Source organism: Triturus cristatus, chromosome 11 (assembly GCF_964204655.1).
Source record: "Triturus cristatus chromosome 11, aTriCri1.1, whole genome shotgun sequence".
NCBI classification, from domain to species: Eukaryota; Metazoa; Chordata; class Amphibia; order Caudata; family Salamandridae; genus Triturus; species Triturus cristatus.
The window spans coordinates 741,832,671-741,857,983 of NC_140594.1; the positions used below are offsets into that span (position 1 = coordinate 741,832,671).

At 43.4% G+C, this 25,313-nt stretch overlaps 1 protein-coding gene across 1 annotated transcript in view; it reads left to right on the plus strand.

The window, feature by feature from the left end:
* Positions 1 to 23,369, plus strand: part of LOC146785398 (uncharacterized) — a 342,389-nt gene extending 319,020 nt beyond the window's left edge. The window contains exon 5 of the mRNA XM_085633037.1: positions 23,250 to 23,369. Coding sequence (XP_085489163.1) covers positions 23,250 to 23,369 — 120 coding nt within the window. The remainder of the gene's footprint in view (positions 1 to 23,249) is intronic.
* Positions 23,370 to 25,313: the final 1,944 nt, after the last annotated feature.

Genomic DNA, 25,313 nt, shown 5'->3' on the forward strand with positions numbered 1-25,313 from the left:
AATTCATTGACAAACCAAGCCACCACCACAAGGTGTGCAATTCACTGAGATGGGCAGACACAGACCCCCAATCTCCCCCACTGGACATGGACAGTGGGAAAGTTTTAGCCATGCACTGAGAGACTGGATGTTTACTTGTGCATTCCTGGGTAACCGCTTTCTGAACATATTTCTCTGCTCTTTTTTTGACAGAGAGAGGAAACACTTAAATCAATGGCAGCTGGTAAAGTTTGAGAGTGGTAGGCTGGGCTGGTCTTGGCTTGGCTGAAGGGGCGGGGGAGGGTGGCACGTTAAGGTGTCATGATACTTTTGGGTAGGCCGGTCACCATTTTCCAGGCAAACACAATGTACAGGCACAGTTTGCCACACACAACCTATATAATATACAGTCAAGGCGTCAAAAAAGATTTGATATTACGCATACAATACACTGTCCGCATTCATAGCTCCCACACAAATATACAATAACCAGCGTGTGCGTGTGGACTAAACTAAGTTTATCCATTTACTGTTCTGAGCCTGAATAGCATTCTCATAATACATATTCTGGGATAATTATCTACAAGCTAATAATGCACATAATAAGCTGAAAAAGCTGGACATGTAAACCTACAACACGCTTACACAACCCGCCAGATACACACTGAATACGCTTAGACAATAGTGTACAGTGGAAGCAAGCCTGTCGCTTAGACTCGGCAAAAATTCAGCAAGCAGAGCTAAATGAAAACAAGTCCTTCTTATTTGAACACACACACACATAACTTGTATCCACACATTGGTGTGCATATCTGTTTCCAAGGAGACTGACTATGTGCCTCAAAGCAAAGTGGCTGGAGGAATCTGCGCGGTCAACCTTGAGTGCTAGAAACATACTGCAACTGTACATTCCAAAGAGAGACAGGCTCTTGCACTCTGTTCAAGAGTCAAAATTGAATACTAATTATGGGGAACAAAGAAAAATATATTGAATAACACTTTCTAGGACTACAGATTGGATAAAAGTTCCCTAAAAAGCCGTTAATTACAATACTAACAGCATTGGGTCTTCCAAATTTCCAGCAAAGAGGCCATATATTGAATGGGCATGGAGCCTTAACCACAACCTTTTAGTGGGGAGTTGAGAAGCTGGCATTGGTGGCTAGTGTGAAATGTTGGCATTGTTGGCTACTATAAGGAACTCCTACTGATGTTAAGAATTTCAGACCCCTGAGGCTCCTAATTCCGCATTTTTTTAGCAAGTCCAGATGCCCTCTGTGAAGCCACGCAGGGACCATGGTGCATAAGTTCACAGGGAACAACACACAGTAAAATAACATCACATCCGTCTCTATGTGGCAAATGTTTCCAATACCTATATGCTGTCTCCAGCCTCCCTTAGCTCCTCGCTGAGTGCAATTTGGATTCACTCAGAAACGGCTTAAGTGAGTGCAGATTTATGTAAGTCTTCCTTGTAGGACATTCCCAGACTAGTGCATTCTCCTCACTCTGGTGCCAGTGGCCTCTCCTGGACACTCTTGGTGACAGCCAAGCCCCTCCCACCTCCCCCACACACAGTCAGTAATTATGCTAATTTAAATGTTATTTTAAGACTCTTTTACTCAATAGTCGTTTCAGAACTCTACCCTGAGGCTAGCCACTTCCCACCAGTCACACTGTGTAACATTTATTTTATCTGTATTCTCCTTCTTTGAGCTTCCCAATATCCAATTTATGTCCTGGGTCTTACTGCCATTATTTTTTTGACAAGTTCGACACATGTTGAATCTCTCTACAAACTCCACACAGACAGTCCAATAAAAATAGCTGCTGGCTTGTAAAACCCTTCAGGCAGTATGAAGGAGATACATAACAATCAAGAAAGAAAACAGGAGTTAATTTAACCCCTTCCCCGCTCATGACGGAACCACTCCGTCATGAGCCACGGTTGCGCTGTCCTCATGACGGAGTGGTTCCGTCATGCTGCGGCCGTTGGCGGCCGCTCCGCCCACGCGGCGCTAATTCCCCGCCTGTGCGGGCGATTAGCGCAGTGGGCGGAGACGTGACGGAACCACTCCGTCATGAGCACAGCTCAACCGTGGCTCGTGACGGAGTGGTTCCGTCACGAGCACAGCGCCACCGCACCTGCCCCCAAACCCCCCCCAGCGCCGCGGCGGAATTCCTGCCGCGGCGAAGGGGTTAACAGGGCTCACGCCACGTTTGTTACTACTAACTAAATTGACGGGTCCTAGGTGCTTACGTTTATTTTTTACTTTTTAACGCACATCACCTGGTGGTCCACTCACAGGGTTAAAGGCTGCAGGGCACTCTCTGGATTCGGGCGTAGATTCAAGCTGGGCAACACAGTCTCCTTTAGAGAGACACATACACCTGTAGTGTGCTACATCTTCGCCACGAGTCTGCTATCCAAAATGACGTCCTACATTAACTACAGCGCGGGAAGAAGACGTCGAGACTGTGCAGTATGCCCTTAAAAGCATGATGACAAACTGCGCTGACTCGATTTCTTGGCTTCCCGTCTGCCTGCAGACTCAACCCTACCCTTTCCCAACTCGGCCTGTGAAGTCTTGGGAAAGGGTGGAATGGGGAACAACCTTTACAACACAACTTTTACAACGCACTACTATTACAACGAAACTGTTACAACGCTAGTGCATTGACAACGCAGGACATTACAACACAAGTCTTTACATCGACTTGCACTAGATGGCGTGCTAACATTAAAAATAGTGTAGTTTACTATCCCAACACCTTCCCTACTGTTACGTGGACTGGAGTTGGAATAGTAAATTACACTTTTTTAATGTTAGCACGCCATCTAGTGCAAGTCGATGTAAAGACTTGCGTTGTAATGTCCTGCGTTGTCAATGCACTCGCGTTGTAAAACTTTCGTTGTAACAGCATGCGTTGTAACAGCATGCGTTGTAACGTCATACATCTGGGTGGAATGACCATCCTCTTCAATCCCTGACTGACGTGAAACCCCTGGCACTACAGGGCTTCAGCCTGAAGCGCCCAGGGTTAACTTCACCCCCAACGTCATTAACAGGTGGATAATGTTCCTCAAGGCCATGTCTTTGTCGAGCTAAGGACCTCACAGGCCTCAGGGCTGTGAGATCGTCAGCCCGGCAAATGTTCTTGACGTTGGGCTTGGCCAGAGGCACAGAAGTTATGGAAAGAATCAGTTCCATCACAGCAGCAAGCACAGCGAGTGGCCGTGTGCAACAGCCCCCAGCAAGACAGTTTATATTGTGTGTGTTACCTGGTTTTTTTTGTTTTTTTTTAAAGAAGCAGTTTTAATATTGATTTTATTTTGACCCAACGCCCTTGAACAGAAACCACCCATATCAAGTCATGAATCTTGAAACAAGTAATCCTGAAGTTGGGGGTTTGTACTCTTGCTTCATCGCATTATTTCTTGTTAGTCAAATCATATCCTTCCTTTGTCCACTTACTGCCATTATTTGATAGAGGTGGGAAAGCCACTGAAGGCTCAACCTCCAAATGCCTGGCTCTGACTCAGCTTGAGATTCTCCTGGATCCTCAAGCCCGACACAAGCCGAGCCTTCATGTGGCTTCTGTCTGCCACCCATGCTCTAACTCATACACCAAATTAAAGACAAAGCATTAACGTTTGATGTAAAATAAGGAAAGAGAAATATATCCAGCGGTCGAATTGTGCAATATGAAAAAATATCAATCCCAGCTTTCCTACTGGTCAAAATTGTTTTATTTTACTGTCTCCTTGAAATGCATCAGTTCAGAGTGGGTATGGTACAAAACTGTTTCTTGTGTTTGTTTTAATAGAGGGTGCACATGACAACTGACTTGATTTAAGTTCACTAATATTGTAGTCAGGGAGAGGGAGGGGACATGAATGTTTCTAAGTTCATGTTTGAAAACTATCACTTTTAATAAATGCCCCACAATGCATTGATATAATCTGATGTAATAAGATGAAATGTTTCTGCATGTTAATGAAATAAACTTTTTTTTTAAATTCTGAATACATTTTATAATATTTTTACATGTTTGCTTAACATTGTCTTTAAAAATGAAGGTGTTGCAAGGGATAAGTGGTGCATGAAACCTTCGTAGCTTCTTTTCTCAAAATAAATGCATGCCTGTTAGTGCTCAGTCAAGTAAACAGTAGCCCAGTGCTCCCCAGTGCTGCTGTTCACCACGGGGTGAAATGTAAGGGCCAGGGGGAGCTCACACGCCTCACCCCCTACTTTGTGTATCCCTTTGCTAGACTGACACATTTTCTGCAATTCATCATATCACCCATGGGCGTAGGAAGTGTGGGGGACGCGGGGGATATATCCCCCCCAGATTTTGGAGTGGGGGGACACGGGGGACAAGGATGGGGGGGACGAGGGGACAAAGGAATTTCCCCTCTCCCTTCTGTTATCGCAGGGCCATTAGCACGCGAAAGCGCTACCTAACGGCCCTGCACCTGACCTGCCTGGAGTCAGAGGCCACCCACCCTCTGCCTTTTGTTATGCTGCAGGAAGGCTCAGCCGTTCTGGGAAGGGCAGAGAACGGAGAAAAAATAAACGCTGTCTCTTTTCCTTCATGGCAAGGACCGTGCCCACTACTCCTGATCTGCCTCTGGCAGCTGCCCTCCTCTCTTTATTCCTCCATCTCTTTCTGTCTCTGTCTCGCTCCTGCTTACGTGCTGATTTCAAGAGGCAGCTCTTAAGGCACTCTCTCTTGCCTCTCCTTTTCTTTATTTGTTCCCCTGTGAAATTGATCGAAAAAGGCTGAACACTTTGGCTGTAAATGTCCTCATTTTCTGACCGTTTTCTATTGAAAAGAAAAACCTCGGAATGGAGAGAAAAAAATTGTTAAATACCTAAATAAAGCAATACAGAGTGGACAGCAGACAGGCCAGACTGTTATTTACACCCACACACATTAGTGCCACTTTACAGAGTTTGCCAGTGAAAGCGCTACTTTCTTTTTATCTTCTTTCTTTGAACAACATTGTTTTCCCAGGGTGGGTAAGTGCGCCATTCCTAAAGGGACTGCAATACCTGGTTGATGGGTAGAGTGGAAACGTTTAATATGATCGTTTTCAACTTTTTAATTATTTTAGCTTATAAAATGCGGCTCTGTGTTTGGGGATGTGGTATTTTTTAAACCAAACTGCATACATTTTGAAAGGATATAAGCAATGGACATTGAAAGGGGTCCCTTCCTGGTCCTGTAGCCATGTCTTGAACTTTTCAGGCAAAATCACTTACTGATTTCTGAATAATGAGTTTAAAACCTTTAAGGTAACCATGTTTTTTTCTGATTACAGTTCACATGCTTTGCTTATTCTTGCATTCCCTATGAGTGTTTGCTTTTTCCAGGGTGTTATTCATTTTTTTTCAGGCAGCATTTTACTGTTGTCTAGTGCATAATTTCAATGTAAGTCACAGCACAATTGAGTTGTGCTGAAGGCAGTGCGAGTTTCTCTCAGTGGGGCAGTATGGTGTTCAGTGTGGGAGAGAATGTGGCACTCTGGCCAGAGCTGCTGAATTTGCAACTGGAGAACCATGTTCAGACCTTCATGACCAGTTCACCATACCACACTCCTGACAGAGCTTATTCCGATGCTACACCTTAGAAGGCCCGATAGACCTTTGAAGCCCAGGTGTCTTAGCACCCGCAGGTGGACCTGTCTACCACAATCCATACTGCAGTTCACTTCCAGTCTTACGGGCAGGCATATGAAGAAGCACATCCTAGATCGACAGTGAATCTGTCACTGAGGTCACAAGACCCTTGAGGCCAGTCCACCTCACCCATTGGTACCTCCATTGGCCTTTTTCCAGCACTAGCAGTGCAACTTGCCAGGGGTTGGCAATGTAGGATTTGCATGCACACCAAACTTAGGGGGTGATTATAATGGCAGTGGGACCGCCACGTCACCCCGTCAGTGGCGGTCCCACCGCCATTGGTGACTGCATCACAGCCCGCCATATTACAATGGCGGGTGGTTACCTGGCGGTCGGAAAGACCAACCACCACGCACCCGACGGGCTTCTTGAGCCCGCCGGTGTGGTGGAGGGGCTCGTGGTTCCTACAATGCTGGTGGTGTCTACCATGCACCGCAGCAGGGATTACGATGTCCCTTACCCGCCAGCTTATCAATGGCGGTTCACCTGCCATGGAAATGCTGGCGAAAGGGACATTGGGGGTCCATAGCAGGCCCCTTTACCCCTGGCCCTCAGACATGGGTCCTGGGGGCATCTATGATGCCCCACAACATATCACTGCACCATGTGGCAGGCACCGACATATTTAACATGTTCCTTTTTTTTTTTACTTTGCGGCGGATGATGCAGCCAGCAGCACCTGCTGCAATGTAAAAGATAGGCACTGCGAACACCGTAGTGGCAGTCGCATTGTAATGCCTATCGTGGGGCCTCCACCTTGAAGGCCAGCGGTCCCATTCCCCGATTCGATGGCGGTGGTACTGAAGTCCGCCTGCCATCGTAGTCAGCCCCTAAGTTAGCATTTTATGAATATGATTCAGCGGGAAATAAATTGATGTTTGCAATTTAATTGACTTTGGTTGGCCTCTTATCTATGAGATTTCCCTGTTGAATGTGCCTTTACATTATACATTTTTGGTTGTATGAATTGATTGCATACTACACTCTCCTACAGGTATTAATTTGAGTGTCATTAGGAGTGTCTGGGACCAATTGTTTTCTTAGGAATTGTTTTCTTTACTAACCTTTGCAAAGGGCCCTAAACTTCACAGCAACACAAGTCACATTTCTTTTAGTAATTTGGGATCCGTTTGAGCTACAAAATTGTTTTGGAGGAAATCGTTAGATTATGCAGCAGATGATGTATTATGTGGCAAATATGATACAGCCATAGTTAAGTGGAAAACATTTTTCCACTTAATTTTGCCCCAACATTGTAGTTGATCAATTTGTAAGTTCCCCAAACCCAAAAGTCGAGTTTGGGCACAATGTGCATTTTAAAAGCAGCCCTATAACACAGGGCTACTTTTAAACTGACCTCAGGCTTCAGCAGTGCACACATGCAAGCGCAGAAAGGGCTGCTGGCCTCTAAACTGCCATGCCTTATTATATTCTAGGGACTTAAAAGTAGTTCTAATCCCCCTGCCCTATTATGTACTAGGGCCTTATAGGAGAGGTCATGCCAATCATAGGGGTACCCTAACGCATAGTGCACCCTAGTGTATGTAGGTGTTTTCACTGTATTTTTAAGTGCCTCTTTCAGAATAGCACTGGCTGTTTAGGCAGAGGCCAGGGTCAGTCAGTCAGGTACCACCAGTACCAGTCAGCAAAAAGTTGGGGAGTGCCCAGGGCGGCTTTGCAACACTAGAGAAACACAAACTCAGAATGTAAAACATAACACCATGGTTGGGGGGTTCTCTTCAATAATCAGAATTGATTTCTATCCTAATGAACCCATTTTCCAACATTAGGATAGGGAAAGACTGGGGAAAAATCATAACGTTCTAATCTATACATTGAAGTTTTTATGCAGCTCTTTGATGACGGTTAATAGCTCACTGTTCAATGTTAGGATTTTAACTTATAAACTTCAAATACCACAAGAATATCTCAGACAAAAGCAGTAACTCACTGACCTATTGAATTAAAACTTTCACTAGACAAGCCTTCGATCTCTCTCAAAAAAAGAACATTAATCACCAAAGTTATCTTCACATTTTTATTGTTGCCTGAAAATTGCTGGAGACCAAGAATGCAGCAGCAGGTACTTTTCAAACCCTAATGCACTTGCAAACACGACGCCCCCACCCTAAGTCAGCGGCCTTTGTTTGCTTTGTGCATGAAGATGCAAGATTCATATATATGTTGTTTTTAAACATTTGGTCTCATTACTATATGAATGTAAATAACAATAAAGCATACATGCAAACTGTGACTACATGCCTGCTTTTCTCAATATTTCACTTCGAAAGTATACGATTGTATTTGTTTAACGGGCGGTGATTTGTATAAGGTCACTGGAAAGTGCACAAGGTTGTCCCTGTCCCCCCCAGAATTTTAGTGTCTCCTACGCCCCTGATATCACCTCAAGATTTAAGATGAATCATGCAAATCAGCTATGCTCGCGTGTATTCATTATTTAATTTCTGAGGCAGCCTCAGAGACAGATGCCCCTAATTGAACATGCAGGGCAAAATATTTCAGGAGGTTGCAATATGGCACTGCTTAGTGTGACCTCCCCAAATCATTGGGTCTGTGCAGTGAGGTCCAGAGAATCGATGGCCTCGTTTAGGCAGAGGCAGTCCTTGCGGGATAGCACCCTGGGCTAAAAGAAACATGGCGCCTTCATGGCGGCGGCTGGAAAAAAAAAATAAGGTAGCAGGGGGTCCAATTTGTGTTTACAGGTCATACACACAAGAAAGCCGTAGCTGACCTCTGAACACAAACCGCTCCCAAATATTCTGATTCACTCACAGTGTAGCTAGATCAAGCTAGTGCCAAGTGCGAATGGCGGTGTTGGCGTGAGAGGGAGATGAGCGAGGAAGGAAGGGGGTTAATGGGGTGTAAAACGGCACATGCAACGAGTAAAAAGAATAAAAAGCAGTTTAGTCTTGCTGTCTGCAGGACTGAGTACGGTGTGCCCCTCTGAAGTGTGGCGCCCTGTGCTTGGGCCCAGCTCGCCCACACCAAAAGCCGGCCATGCGCTCAGGCATACTGCTTCAGATTGAATATACTTCCAGTCATTTCAGGAGTTTTGTGGCTGGGCCAAAAACGTTATGTGTGTCCCACTTGGCAGCTTGTGCATTATCGCCATCTAGTGGTTTTGGCTGTATTAGCGCCCATGAATAAACAGGACCGCCTTGCTGTAAAATCTGTAAATAGATATAGCTGTACATGATCAGACCTTGGAAAAAAGCACTGTGATGCAGAAAAATGCCCACCCTCCCATCTAAAACCCTGCATGCCGCACCGGGTTCATGACCTCTAAACACAGTGGCAGTAGCAACAGTGAGTATTTTCCACAGTTCGAGTTGCAGAGTTCTCAAGTTATCCAAGTCCATATAAAAGTAGGCTGTGGCATGATGTGACAGTTGTAGAGCACCATAGGCCGCAGATCAACGGTAAATTTATCAGTACTTGAGTTTGGCACTTTCTCTGATAAATTTGTAGCTTTCAGTCGGTGCTTTAAATGTCGGTGCTGTCAGGTACTGAGTACCTTGAGCATACATACCTGATTTAGGCGGGAGACTACTGATTTCAAGGCTAGTCTCCTGCCTCCCGGTTCCTGTATACAGAAACACGATTTGAAGTTTTGTAAAACTGCCAAAAATAAAATGTTGATGCCTGTCACACGCTCCAATCACCTCCTCCAGGAATTACCCTGAGAGCATGTGACAGGCCTCGACATTTTATTTTTGACAGTTTTACACGGTAGAAACAAAAACAGAGTTTAGAACTCTGCTTTTTTTGGTGCCACGTTATTAAATTGCCAAAAAAGAAATGCAGATTGTCTGTTGCCATACATACCAATAGACCCAGTTCAGGCAGATTGCCTCTACTTCAATATAAGTCAGTGGCGAAAATACATTCTCCTGGCTATTTTTTTTAAATCTCCCACTTGCCTGCTCTGAAAGGTTGGCATGTATGCTTGAGTAACTATACGTCTTTATTTTCAGAGGGAGAGTACTTGCACTTCTCAGCAGAGGTGCAACACATTTAATTGGAGAGTATTGGCACTTCTCAAAAGCAAGTACTAGATACTCGGGTAATGGGTGACTGCACTTCTATTTTTCAATTTCAAGCACTGCTTTTAGTATTCTAGTCATAATATTTTAAGCTCAGATTATGAAATTGTTGAAATAGTTGACAGTGTTCATGTTTGCTTCCCAGTGAGTACATATACAGAGACCATTGTCCATTAAAAGAACTATTCACTTTATGTTATGGAGCTGTAAGAGTCTGTGAGAGTGTTTGCTTACTTATCGCGGCTAAATGTGTGACTGGCTATTCTGCCTGTCTCAAATCTGCCTTCAAACCAATACAACTTATCATCCTGGACCTGGATAGCCCCTTTCCTTTAATGTGCAAAGCTAAACTCCAAGTCCCAAAATGCAAAGATCTGCTGGCAATAAAACTCTGTAATGACTTATGTCACACATGAAACTAGATCACTTGGCAACTATCATTTGGTACCATATATTTACTTTGCACTGGTTTTAATTCAGGCACCAGACTTTAATCATCTTAAAGCTGATTTCAGAGAGCTCAAGATTCTTATGCAATGTACATTTCCTGGTCTTTGTTGTGTGCATTTTTCGTCAAAAGATAAGTGCCTTCCCCCTGGAGATTTGCTGTAACGCTAGCCACTTGAAAGGGAATTTTGGGTGAATATTGTTTTGTTTGATATTCATAAGTATAGTTTATCCCTTGGTGGTACTCTGTTCCACCAGAGCAGCAGAGGGGTGTTCTCTGCTGCCCTGACATACTACAGCCCACCATATGTAGAGTTCTCTGCCTACCTGGAAGAGGTCTATGAGCCTTTAGAGAAGCCGCCTCCTCTAAAGCCAGTGAGGCTTTCTATACAAACGCCATTTGCAGTGAGACTACACAGCAACATGTTTTGTTTTAAATAACAGTTTTCTGTGTGTGTTTTTTCTAAAGCAATAAAATAAATGTAACTGCCATGCAGGGAGTTTTCTCCCAGTGTGTTTGGTTGTGGAGGGGGTGGGGGGTGCTTTGTAATTTTGTAGGTTTCTTGCTTGGGATGGCCAGTCTTTCCCTAGTGGACCCAAATAGGAAAAAGAAGGTGTGTTGGCAAGTCTGTCCTTAATTGGGAGTTCAGTCTGAGAAACTCTGTCTGATGGCCCAGTGTCATTTTCCATCAGTGGAGCGTCTGCTGCTAGAAACATGGCAGTTCGCCAGACTCTAAATAGAGTAGACAAACCAGGAGTTTGTGCAGTGGGTTCTCCGACACATTTGTATCCGCCAAACTCTAAATACACCCTAAAATCATTACATCTGCGTTTGATAAGGTAACCTAAGAGTTAAGCCCATATTTTTGTGAGCTGTCCTTAACCTGGACATCCCAAGTAAAATTCAGATAGGGCACCATCCACCTTGCATCCATCTGAGGTCAATAAAATAGTCACTATTGACAACCGGTTGCAAGGTGACTGTATTTTATTAGGGATTGAAGGTCCAATCCTAAGTATTCATTTAATAACATAATGCATTCTGGGAGATGTAGTCTTGGTTCACTTCAGATTTACAAAAGTATTAGTTACTCTGATTATTTCTTTATGTTTCCTGGTTCTAGATTGTGTAAAACAAACAATAGAACAATTTGTGCATTTTAGTTTCCAACCTTTTGAGGATTATCAATGCTTGTTATAATGCATCCGACATTACACAGAGAGATGGAGACAGAGAGAAAGAGAGTCTGTCTCTCGATGGCACAGATGTCATGGACTCCTGTGCCTTGTGGGACTTACATGTTCAGCAGTCATGGCTTTTTAGTTTGAATTTTGGGCGATCTAAACAATTAAATTTCACAATATCTCATGAAATAGATTGTTCTGCATGCTTGAACTGTCACACTAGTTGTCACACATAATGCATCAAAGTGTCACCCAAAACCACATCGAAAACTTAGAAATGTCTTTATTTGATGTATCTTTCCTCAAGTTTTGTATAAAATTAAAATCACCTCCTAGTATGTTCTGTCCCGGAATTCCCCTCAAAGACTCATGAATTTTGATCAGACTTTCAGTCTCGTCAGTAACAGGACCGTAGTAATTAACAAGATTGAAAAATTTTCCTTGCAATTTAACCATTACCCATATCCATCTCCCCTGTGTGTCTCTCTGGACTTGTAGGATTTCCCAGGGTATTTTTCTAGAAAGATAAATTGCGACTCCCCTCTGAGCCAAACCAGCTGATGCGAAGAAAGCGTGGGAGAAAAATCTAGGTAAAAAAAGTTTTGGAGAATTTGATTTTAGGTGAGTCTCTTGAAAATATACTATTTGGGGGTCAGATGAAATTAACCATTTTTTTTTTTTTTTTTTTTTTTTTTTGTCCTCATTAGCCTGCCCCACAATCTCCATGAGAAACGCCACTCCCCTTAGATGTCGTCTGGGACTAGATACCATTCCAACCCAAACCCTGACATCAAACGAGTGTAGACCGGCGAGAGACGTTCTCGAGGATGATGTTGTAGGGGGAAAGGGAGAAATATGTGAAGGCTCACAACCCCTTAGGACTCCATCTTAAACTCGGGAGGCCATCCGAAGAGACAACCGTGGCACCTGGAGTATGCTGGCATAATCATCGGACCCGGGGAAAAAAAAAAAAAAAACAACCCCGGGGCTCAACGGAGCCACTTATTTCCACTGGACCAACAAATTCCAGAAGGAGAGGTTGCGTTGTTGACATGATCTGGCCATATCCATTTTTGATGTGTCATATAAAGACTCTAGCCAACCTGCGTGAGATGGTGCCTTCTGGTCTACCCAGAATTTACAGATCTGCCGTCTAGCCAGCAGAATTGCGTAAAACAGAAAGCACTTTGCCTGGCCTGTGGTATTATCGTCCACCCCAAATATAATTAGCGGCAGAGTAATAGGGGTGTTCTTCTTGAGGATAGAGTCCAACGTGATCTTGACTTCCTCCCAAAAGGTACTGATAGATGGACAATCCATAAACATGTGTACATCAGAGGCAGCAGGAAGATTACACTTGTTACATGATTTCCCGGGCTGGTATTTAGATAGCCTTTGCGGGGATAGGTAAGCTCGATGGAGGGTAAATAAGTGATTCCGCCTCAACCAGGCCGGCTTGACCAGTTTATACAGGAGAGTGAAAGATCTTATCCAAATATCCTCACACTGCATCCCAGTTGGCCCTCCCCACTGTACATCGGGTAAAGTGAAATCCCCGTCCATCTCCTCCAAAATGGCCCAGTACCAAAAGGCTACCTCTTTCCCCCCCACTTGCCTCTCTATCAACTGTTCTTCCAGGTGGCAGCTCTTCCCCAAGTGTGTCTTTTTCCTGATCAATTCCCGGGACCAACTGGCTAACTGGATGTATTTAAATCTGGAAAGTGTTGGGCCAACCTTCTTATATAGCTCCTCCCAACCCACCAGTCCCCCCTCCACCAACAGCTGGCCCCACCTTTCAATCCCTGCCTCTCTAATAGGTGTTGCAAGACTATCGCTCAAACACAGAGGAAGCCCCGGCGAGTCCCAGATTGGAGCGAACCGAGAATAATATGGCAACCCCAGCCTTTCTCTGATCGCTATCCACACCTTGGCCAAGGATAGTAAGATCTTTAATCTCACCTTCTTGAAGAATTTCCGGTCTCCAAATTTGAAAAGAAAACCCTCAGGTGGCAGATCAGCCCCATTCAGCATGGCCTTAAACATTTTACCAATTGATGCAGTTGATGGAGCCTTCAGCAGCATTCTAGAATACGATAACTGAAATGCCCAGGCATAGTATTGTAGATCTGGCAGTGTGAGCCCCCCCTTCTCCCTCCTCCTCCTCAGTTTTTTCCAGGCTAGTCTGGTGGCTTTATAGTTCCAAATAAAGGAGTTTATATCTTGTTGACATTTATAAATTTGTTTCTGGTCAAAAGCAAGAGGGATGGTATTAAAAATAAAGGTGTACTTGGGAAGGATGGACATTTTTACTAGACTGATTCTCCCCAAAATTGTCAATGGAAGACAGACCCAAGCTTTTAATAATGCTCGACATTCTCTTGAAACCCGTTCCAAATTGGTATAAGCGATTTTACCGAATTCCTGGGTGATCCTTATTCCCAGGTAGCGCATAGATGGGGTAACGGCCAGGTCTGAATTTTGGGTATTCCAGGTCATTACCTCAGTCTTTGCTTCGTTGATTTCGTATCCCGAAAACTGCCCGAATTCCTTAGCTCTCTTGATAATAGCCGGGAGAGCCTTCACAGGATCCGATGTGTAAATTATTATGTCGTCCGCATAGAGTCCTATCCGCTTAACCCAACCTCCAAACTCAAAAGAGGGAATGTTGTTATCCTCTCTCAATATTTGAGCAAAGGGTTCTATATACATATTAAATAGGAGGGGGGAAAGAGGACAACCCTGTCTAGTACCCCTCGAAATTTTAAATTGTTCAGTAAGAACTCCGTTAACCAGAAGTCTAGCCCTTGGGTCGTTGTAAAGAAGCGAGATGGCACGACAAAAGTTGTCGCCTAAATTAAATCTTTTCAGCACCGCGGCCAGGTAGGGCCAGTTGACCCTATCGAAAGCTTTGGTGGCGTCCAGGGTAAAGGTGGCCAATGGAAGACCGAAAGAGGTTGCAATGTCTATTGCTCCGACCAGGTCGTGGGTAAGATCCGCTAATTGTCGCCCTCTTATAAATCCCTTCTGGTCCTGATGAATTACTGAACCGATCTCACTCCCCAACCTTCCAGCAAGAATGGCCGCAAAGATCTTATAATCATTGTTTAGGAGTGAGATTGGTCTGTATGACCCGCAGTCTGCCGGGTCCTTACCGGGTTTAGGGATCAACACGATGGTGGCCTCATTCCATGATTCTGGCGGGACCATGCCATCTAAAAATATAGCATTGAAGAGGGCAGTCAAAGATGGAACTATAACTGAACCCAAGGCACTGTACACCTCCCCTGGAATACCATCCGGGCCTGCGGCTTTCGCTCGCTTCAGTTGTTTGATGGTTTTACTAACTTCGGCCTCGGTTATTTTGGACTCCAAATGATCACACTGGACTGACGAAAAGGTAGCGAGGTGGGCCTGGTCTAACCATAAATCCCTGGCCTCCCTAACCAAATGATCATTGACGATATCCTCCTTGTAAATATTTAGAAAAAACTCCTGAAAGGCGATCCCTATTTCTGTGGTAGTGGATCTGACCCTGGCTTCCCCAACCATTTTTATTTCCTTGATATATTTCTTGGCCTGATCCGTTTTTATTTTCCAGGCCAAGATTTTTCCGGCTGCCTCTCCATATTCAAAATGTGAGAGCTTCGATGCCTCCCATCTCTTGGCCACCCTGTCCTGAAGTAGGTTTTCGAGCTTTACCTTCAGCGCTACGCGCTTTTCCTGTTCCTCTACCGAGAGTAACCCCAATTTTAACTCTGTCTGCCTGAGTTCCTGCTCTATGTTGGAAACTGCACTTCTGTAAACTTTACACCTATGAGACGCTCTATTTGTTATGCAGCCTCTTAGAAAAGCTTTCAGTGCTTCCCATACAGTGACTATTGAAGCTGAATTTAAGTTGATGTCCAAAAACATACATGCCTCAGCCACAAAGAAGCAGATTTCCTCTTCATCAAGTAGAATCGTCCGATCAAAGGACCAGGAGTTTTGCTTACTCTGCTGATGGTGCGACAGAGTAAAAACAATGGCAGAATGGTCAGAGAGGTGAGAGGGGATGTATGTTATATCCTTCAAGTCCTCCTTTAGCTTATAACTGAAAAAAGCATAATCGATTATTGACTTGTGTTTGTATTTGTGGTTATGGTAAGAGACCCCTAGAGTATTACCCTCTCTCTGCCTCCATTCGTCCACCAACCCAAGATTCGACAAAATAGATATAAGAGTTTGCCTGGATTTAGGGGTGGTTATTGCTCTTGAGTTAGCAGATTTGTCCAGCTTGGGATTCAAGACAATATTAAAGTCACCAACCCAGACAATGGGGTCTTGACATGAGATCAAGTGGATCTGAATTTTATCCAAAAATGATGGGTCATCATGATTCGGGCCGTAATACCCCACCAGGGTATAAACTAGCCCCATCAACAGCACTTTTACCAGTAACCATCTACCACTAAGATCTTCTTTCTGATCTATAATTTGGGCACACATCTGCTTTTTAAATATTATAAGTATCCCCCGTATATTGGTGTTGTGATCCGTACATGTGAATTTATCCACCCATTTTAAATTTTTCAACATGTCCTTGACCTCATGTTTTAATAGGTGGGTCTCTTGGATGACTATTATCTGCGCTGGAGCGTCTTTTAAATATTGTAAAATCCTGTGTCTTCTAGCTCTCACCCGCAAGCCGTTGACATTCCAGGATATAAACTGCAGTCCGATCATGGTGGATTATCCATTCCTGTCCATCCTATCCTTCCACTTTTTAAACCCGACTCTCTAGCACAGTCCACCTGACCTCTCCCAACCTGAAAACCTATAAAGGCTGAATTATATATCATGAAGAATGCTGAGACAAACTTAAGAGGACTTTTTGAGTTTCTCCCCCCCCTGCCCCCCCTACCCCCCCCACCCTCCCACCCCCTGGAAATTAACCATTTTATGAGAGCGCCATATTTTTGCTTATTTGACATTCCATTGGCATTGACTGATAAGATTTTGCAATTGCTAAAATTAATTTAGATTTCTCGTTACAGATAAACTTAAGTTTCTAATCATATAATTTCTATGTCGTTTACTCCTGCTCCAGCTCCTTTTCTTTTTTGCTCCGATTCCCCCCCCCCTTCCTCCCCTTAGAATGTGGATACCCCAACCACGCCAACCACATTTCACCCTTCCCTCCTTTGTTCATGGGTGTCATGGTATTACACCCGGGTGACCCTTCTGCCCCTGTGACCCCCCACCAGAACCTCAAAACCTAAAAAAAAAAAAAAAAAGGAAAAACAAACAGAGAAAACAGATTTAAACAGAGCCATCATGTCGTCCTTTTTACCCTCTTTTCTTGGCTCCCCCTGCCTATTTCAACCTCTTCCCTTCTTTCCTTTATAGCGAAATGTGCTTCTTCATATTATTAACCCTGCGAGATCTCCTTTAATAACGCCTGAGCCTCCTCCAGATCTGAAAAAATAAAAAAATTGCCCTTTACTAGCACTCTAAGTTTGGATTGCTGAGCTATTGAGGCTTGGGCTCCGTGAGATTTAAATAACTGGAGGAGTTTTACAAATTCCTTCCTTCTTCGTGCTGCTAAGGCAGTCATGTCTGCAAATATACGACATTTTGAGGTGGCGTTAATAGAAAACTGTCTCTGCTGAATGGCTTTCATCAAAATTTTCTCCTTGATTCGATAATCCGCTAAATTTAGCAGGATTGTTCGCGGCATAGTAGAGTTCGGAAAAGGATGAGCAGGGACCCGATGAGCCCTGGTGATTGTGAGGTCCCCTTCAAATTCAGGAAGCACTGTCTGCTTAATGAATGTATTGACCCATTGTAGCGTCTGTGAGTTTTCGATGCCTTCCGGAACCCCCACTATTCTCAGGTTTGATCTTCGTGAATGGCCCTCAATGTCCTCCAGTCTATTTTCCAAGTGTTTCCTCTTTTTTATCGCTTCCTTCACCTCACACAAGACCATATTGACTTGGTCCTCCAGCACTGAGATCCGAGCCTCAGCCTCCTGAAGTTTGACAGGAAATCCAGACATTACCTCCTCGATCTTCCCCAGATGTGCATGTAGAGCCGCAATTTCCAGTTTCTGGGTTCTTTTAATTTTGCGAACTTCATCTAATATTAAATTCAGCATGTCCCTGACATCCAATTGATGGGTACTAGTAGTATCAATAGACTGACCCGTCTGATCGGGATAACTCTGCCTTTCAGCTGTGCTAATAGTTGTCCCCCCGGTTATGGCTTCTTGCGGGGGGTTAGGCAGGGATGCGTTCTGTAATACTGACTCCTGCTCTAGAAGATCTGCTACTGCCGGTGATATATTAGATTCATGATTTTGATAGCTAGCCTGGCTATGATCTTGATCCTTTGCGCCTTCTGGGATAATTTGATGGACAGTATCCTTATTGATTTGAGTTCTTTTTGCGTTAGGGGAACCTTGGACAGCTGGGAGAGGTACTGATTCGACTGGCCCGGTTTTAGATAAATCTAGGATTGACTCTATCAAGGGCGATGGAGGGATAGTTTTTTTGAAAAATAGTGGAAACTGTTTGGCCCCACTCGAATTAGCCCTTGGGCTATCTGAAACCATATTATCTGTATCGATCCCTGTCACCTCGGTTTCCGGGGATATAACAGGGGATTGTTCTTCTTCAGAGCTTTCCAGAGTGCTGTCAAGCCCTTGAGTGTTAATATTAATTTCTCTGATTCCTTTGGTGGCTAGTCGTGTACTTTCTTTAGCCAAGGCTCGGCGAGTTTTAGTTTTAGACCGTGCTGCTGTGTCGAGTTTTGTGGCTGTGCCTCCTTGTTTCAGTGGTTTTCCCATATCTTAAGCTCTCCTCTTTTATCTTTGTGATTAATTACCTCAGAACTTCTCAGCCCTCTGTTCTTCTTTAACCTTCTCCTCTCCCTTTCGGTAAAAGAAGAAAAAAGACTCCTCTGCTGCTCTTCCCCCTTTATTTTCTTCCTTCCCTCCTCCTCCTATAGGCGCTGGACTTCTCCACGCCGGGCCATAACGTTCTTTCCTCCTTCTCTGAACACCAGTCTCCGCTACCCTCCCAGAGCACAGCGCCGGCAGCAGCAAAGGCAGCGAAATTGCCGTCCACCCCACCTTCTGGAATCCCTCCGGAGAGGTCAAAGCAGGTATTCACATTAATTCACATTAATTCTGGAACGGTCTCACCCCCGGTACACCTATGTTACTTCAGTATGGCATACCATCGAGGGGGGGCTTTTTAAGGTGATAGGAGGTGGGGGAAGTCAAGACGGGGGATAAAGTTGCACAGTATCCTTCCCCTTGTACGATTCACAGGAAAGAGTGAGCACGGTGCCTCCCCGGCTGTGTTCACCCGCTTACCGAGATACCGGATACTGGATTCCTCTTCGCCTCCACAAAGTCCGCGGCGAAAATGCGGAAGTTGAGACACCTGAGAGGCTCGATGTCTACAGCATCTCCCGAGTCAGTCTCATAATTCAATCATCAGCGTACCGGCTCGCTCACCGGACCACTCCGCACCGCACCGTTCCATTCTCTCCTCCTTCTGGATTCCGCTATCATTCCGACCCTCCGAACCTCGGCACCCTCGGCACAGGCAGCAGCATAGGCGGCAGGATTACTTGCGGCTCTCCTCCTTTCTTCCTCCTTCCTTAGCGCGAACAGCAACAGCACGAACAGCAAAACGCCGATTCCACCATTCCGATGGGCGGGTCAACGGAGCAGCGGTCACCTGTGGCTACACGGAGGCGTGTTCCTCCGTAGCCATCCCTGCCATCCCTGCCCAAGACTACCTCTAAGAGCAGTGGAGGCCCTCAAAAAAGAATATCAACTGGTAGATCCTTGGCGAATTAGGAATCCGGAAGACACAAAATTTACTTGTTATTCACATCGCTTTGCTACTGCATCTCGAATCGATTTTTATCTTATATCAAGATCTCTTCAAATTTTAAAAATCGATAGTGGGTGCAATCCTTTTTGTGACCACACCAGAATCGAACTTACGATTGTAATAGATGGTGGGAAAGGGGAGCGGCCGAGGTGGCAGCTCGACCGTACTCTCCTCCAAAATCAGGACTGGGTAAAGGATTTCAGGGAATGGATCTTGGAATTTTTTAACTTAAATTCCAACACCGCTAATGTGTTTTCTGTCTGGGGTGGGTTCAAAGCTGCTGCCCGTGGTCAGATTATTGCCTTTACGGCAGCCCAGGCCAAAGCAAGATCGCTCAAAATAGCTCAACTTCAGGCTGCAGTCGAGAAAGAACATATTCTCCGGGATCGGAAATGTCCCAACGAATTCGAACAGGCAAAAACCATCTTGCGAGATTTTTTCGTTTTAGAAGAGATCTGTAGTTCCAAAATGTACCAGCAAAAGGTCTATGAAGAAAATCAGTTAATAGGTAAATTGTTAGCAAATGCAACAAGGAAAAAACATGAGTCAGCATTCATTTTAAAGATACAAGACCCTCAGACCGGTCGAGATGAAGTTGATAGGGAAAGGATCTCATAGATTTTTGTTAAACACTACCACAGTATCTACTCAACGGAATATTTAACAGGCGACGATATGATTTTTAATTATTTTTCCAAAGTCGCAATTCCTAAACTTTCTGAGAGTCGGGTTTCCCAACTAGAATCAGAGATCGAAACAGCAGAAATATCAACCTCTGTAAAGGAAACAGCCGGGGGAAAAGCATGTGGGCCAGATGGTTTTCCCATCGAATTTTATAAACTATTCTTAAAAGAATTGCTGACCCCTCTGAAACAATTATTTAGTAACATTAAAGAGGGAGGTTGCATACCGGCAACATTTAAGGAGGCGACAATCGTGTCATTCGTGAAGAAAGACAAAAACCCCGAAAATATTAATTCCTACCGGCCCATAAGTCTTTTAAATTCTGACTATAAAATTTTAATGAAAATATGGGCCAAACGTTTTACATTTGCGGCTCAAGAGGTGATTAGTAGCGACCAGACCGGATTCATAGCCGGTAGATCCATGGCAGCCAACACCGAATTCCTAATTCAAGCTTTAGACTATTTTAATACCAACTTGACTCTGGCATGCATCGTCATGGTAGACGCGGAAAAAGCTTCCGACTTAGTCAACTGGAGCACCCTGTTTTTTACCCTAAGACAATTTGGATTTCCAGCCCAGATTGTTAATATGTTACGTAACATTTATCAAGACGCCTCGGCCCAGATTTTTATCAACATGAAAACAGCCGGTTCGATAAAAATTAATAGAGGGACCAGGCAGGGATGCCCTCTTTCACCGTTGCTATTTACCTTTTTTATTGAACCCTTAGCAATCAAGATTAGAAATAATGCTGCTATTCGATCTCCGGTTTTCCGAATGTCCAAAATAAAATTATTTGCTGACGACATTATTTTATATCTGAGGCCCGATAAAGAAAATATTGAGAGTGTCTTAATAGAATTTAGAGAATTTGAACAAATTGGTGGTTATAAAATAAATTCTAATAAAACAGAAATACTAGCTTCTCCCATCGGACTTAAGAACACAAGCAGCCAATAAGGATCCGATTAGGTATTTAGGAATTTATATTAACTCTCATTACCACCAGCTGTATGAATTAAACTACATCAGGATGAAAGACAAAATCAAGAAGCTTTTTGATCAGTGGCTTTTATTACCACTCTCAATTGTGGGCAGGGTATCTCTTATCAAAATGTCAATACTTCCGTTGCTTATATTTTTATTTAGTAATATCCCTATAAAAATCAAGTTCTCCTTTTTTAAAGAAATAGAGACGATGTTCAGAAGTTTCGTATGGGGGAAAAAAAATTCTAGGGTTAAATTGCCAATAGTACAACTATCTACCTCACAGGGCGGTCTAGCCCTACCAGTTGTGAAAATATATTATGAGGCCGCCTTTTTAGATATAGTGGCGGGACTGATGGGTTCGACATCTAAGCGAGACAGCTTCTTTTTGGATAAAATGCTACAGGAAAATAGCTCCAACTTACAAGTGTTCCTAAAGACTTCCAAATATCCCAAAAAAACCCGATATAAGACCTTAAGGGAATATCATTTTAGACTTCAGTGTTTTTAAAAAAAAAATGGACTCCTCCGGCATGCAATTCTTGAGTTTGAGGGAATGTTTAGATCTCGGGCTCCAATTGAACAAAAATCATTTAATTAAATGGAAAAAGTGTGGGCTAAAAGAATTAAGACACTTTTTTATTCTCAATCGAATGATTTCGTGGCAAGAGGTGATGACTAGAGCAAACAGCCCGAATAGACCTACTTTTTTCGAATATATACAAATCGTATATTTTATAAGGAAAATACATGGCATTATGAATTCTCCATCCGAACTAGCGGTAGCCCTATACGGGGCCAAAATAATGGGCATAGGGAATTGGTATAGGCTGCTACTTCAACAGAATCAAACGCCACTGGTTGAAAGCCACCTAAGAAAAATAGACCACGTGACACAATGCAGTCTTCAATGTAAAGACTGGGAGACGATTTGTCGTCTAGGCAATAAAGCATTAAGAGCGGCTAACTTTAAAAGGATGGCCTTTCTATCACGTTGGTTAGCCTATTTGACACCGGAGGCCTTGGGGAAAAGATACCCGGAAGTTGAAAATAAGTGTTTTAGATGTCTTGCTAATGGTCAGGGTGGCTGGCACCATATTTTCTTCTCTTGCCCGAAACTAGAACTATTCTGGAATACAATTTTTGTGGATTTGGGAAGGGCAATTGGGAAGAGTATCCAGCCAGAGGCCGAATTGGCTTTGTTTGGCATCGTTAAAAATAGAACGATAACTAGTAGGGCTGAAGAGACTTTTATATTTATTTCTTGCATGGTTGCCCGTTCCCTAATTCTACAGAATTGGAAGTCCACCGATGCTCCCTCTCACTTGAAATGGTGGATGAAAATGAGAAGAACCTGTAATTTTGAAAGAGCATATGCAGGCCGGGTGGGTGCCATTAAGAAATTTGAGAAAAACTGGAAGTATTTTAGTGATCTGGAAAAAGATAAAGGAAACTGAAAAATGTCTAGGTCATGTTGTTAATAATTGTCTTTGCGATTTTTGCACTTCTTCAACAGAATCTATTAATATTTCTGGGGCTTTTTTAGGGGTAAAGCATAGGAAATTGAATTGTATTTTGCTATAAATTATAGTAGTCCCTGTAGATTGATGCACTAGCACTTTTTTTTTTTTTCTCTAAACAATCTATACTTGAAAAGCACTAGCACTTTCCTTTATGTAATTGCTGCTACAATGATAGATGTCATGTCTTTTCCTGTAGCACTTTACTGCTGTTGTTTGGTATATCGAGTCCCTTCCCAAACATGGTCGAGATCTTTATTATTTTTTAGTAACATAAAGGAAGGAATGAAGGAACAGGGTTGGGAAGGCTATTCTATATTTTATAAATGGACGCACTCGCACTTTTTTGTTTCCAAATGACTATACTTGAGAAGCACTAGCACTTTTCTTTATACAATTGCTGCTCACTAATTACGGATATTATATCTTTCCCTATAGCATTTTATTGTCTGCTGTTTAGTATATTATGTCCCTTCCTCAATATGGATGAGATCTCTGATTATTACTTTTAGTAACATAAAGGAAGAAACTTAGATGGGAAGGCTATCCAATACTGTTTAGAGGTTTTTCATAATTGTATTTTTGTATTTATAACATCTTGTCATCATAAATTGTACTCTGTATATGGATGCTATGTCGTTGCTCTGCTCTGCTCAATAAAAAATAAATAAAAAAAAAAAAGAAAACTTAGAAATGTCACACTATAAAAATGTAAACATTACAACTATGGTAACTGAGGTTAAAATGTTAGGATTCATATATAAGAAAAGTGAACTAACGGAAGTCCTATTTCTTTGTCTTTTATTTCAGCTATCAACGCTCAACAGTCTTTCTCTAAGGAATGAAAGGAAACCGAACACCCCACCAGCACGTGCACATTGTGGTTTCAGAACGAATACCTACAGACAATGGGCTCCTCATGGAATGTGAATTTAAGTTACTCTCAGTACATGCCGTTGTTCTGTTGTCCTTCAGTCATGACGTGGTGCATCTTTTTAAGTGAGAGGGTACAGCACAAACACTAACAAACAACTTTCTGTGTGAAAAAAGGCTGCTTTAACGAGGCAGGTGAACATCACAACATATATCTGTGGCCCTATGCAAATTTGCAGTACAAACCATATTCCTCATTATACATCAACATTCACATGTTTTTGTGTGTGAAGTTTTATATAGCGTGAACTAGACCTGGGGGTATCAGAGCGCTTAACATGAGCACCAGTTACGTTACAGACGGACACATTCATTTTTGTTAGGCACAGGGAGATTAAATGATTTGCCCAGAATCACAGAATTTTGAGCGTCCCTGCCAAGACTCAAACCCGGCTCCCCAGCTGCGAGCACAACCGCTCTAGCCGTTAGGCCACATTCTCTCCCCTATGCCCTGGCCTAACTAACTCCCGCCCCTTAGTAACCCCCCTCAGGTCCCCCAACACAACTGCTCATTACTGTATGTATTTCCGATATACTGCACTGAATTAACTTCATAACACTGTAAACGTGTCACTTTATGCCTGCCGGACGTGTGAACCTGCTCCTACCCCCCTAATAATTCGTTTTTTACCCCACCATACCCCATGCCCCCCCAACTCATCCTAGTCTTACGCACTGCACCACAAGCGAACCCCCTAAAGCTTCGGACAATGTCCCCCGCAGTTGCATCAAATACAAATCCATTCCCATGATGGATAGGCGCACACTGTCACCACGAAAAAACTGCACTTCATCGTTCAGCAATTCAGGATGCTTCACTCTATGTACTCCTTCATCCCAGCAAAACTTCCTCAACACTCTGTTCACCTTTTGCCTCGCTTTGTCTATCTCTGCCAGTCTGTCTGCCCTATGCCACTGACTAATAGGAATCAGTTCTGTCCATAGTATGGAAAAACCCGACCACAGTGCCTTAATTTCTTGCATGTCCACCTTCATCCCCTTTATCAAAGCCAACCCTTTCGGTCTAACTAAGTAATTCTCCCCTCAATGAATGGCCAGGACATCTGAGCAACCCTCCCTGCCTAGCGACTTATCCAAACACTGCAACAACTCCCGCCACAGCATACGACGTTTCCCATGTCATCTAAACCTTATCCCTGTGGTTTCGAAACCCAACTGTGTCCCATGGTGTCTCCCACTTGCTTGTTGCTCCGACCACTTCACAAAGGAGTAGCACACTATCCAGATGTTCAACTTGTCCCTGGACCTAAAAGAAAACACCAACATTAAATGAAAATATCAGTTTATCATAATGCCCTGCCCCCTTCCTGCACACATCCCCAGTAACACTCCAAAGACCACCGTCCCAACTTCATTATCCTGTCCCCGGACCAACCCCGTACAGTAAACAAAATGGTCACAGCAGCAACAATTTAGAGAAAAAAAGGAAGTCAAAACATTCACTTTATCAAATAAACATTACCGCAATTAATGCAATTTATTTGTCCATAAATCCAGTGATTATTTGAAAAAATCATAATCATCGTAGAATTTAGAAATGCAGGTGCTCAGGACAAGGAAAGAAAGTTCTCGGAAAATAGTGCATTGGTGAGGGTAAATGAGGAGAGGTAATGTGCCGTATATACATCATATTTACATATATGAGATCTATCCAGCCTATAACTGGCCAATTTTATATACAAATACATTGCATGGTGTCAACCCTGATCAATAAATCTCAGTGGTCTCAGCTTATTGAAGAGAAACAGTCAACGTTTCGACCCCTTCAAGACTTCCAGGTAAGTAATTCCTTAGTTTGGGGTCTGCATCAGGACAGGGAAGTGAAGAGCACCTACAGGTAAATAAATGCTCCACATTAGTAATCAATAAAAGGAGGCTGAAGCAAAAGCAACTAAAAACACAATGTAAATTACCAGGTAG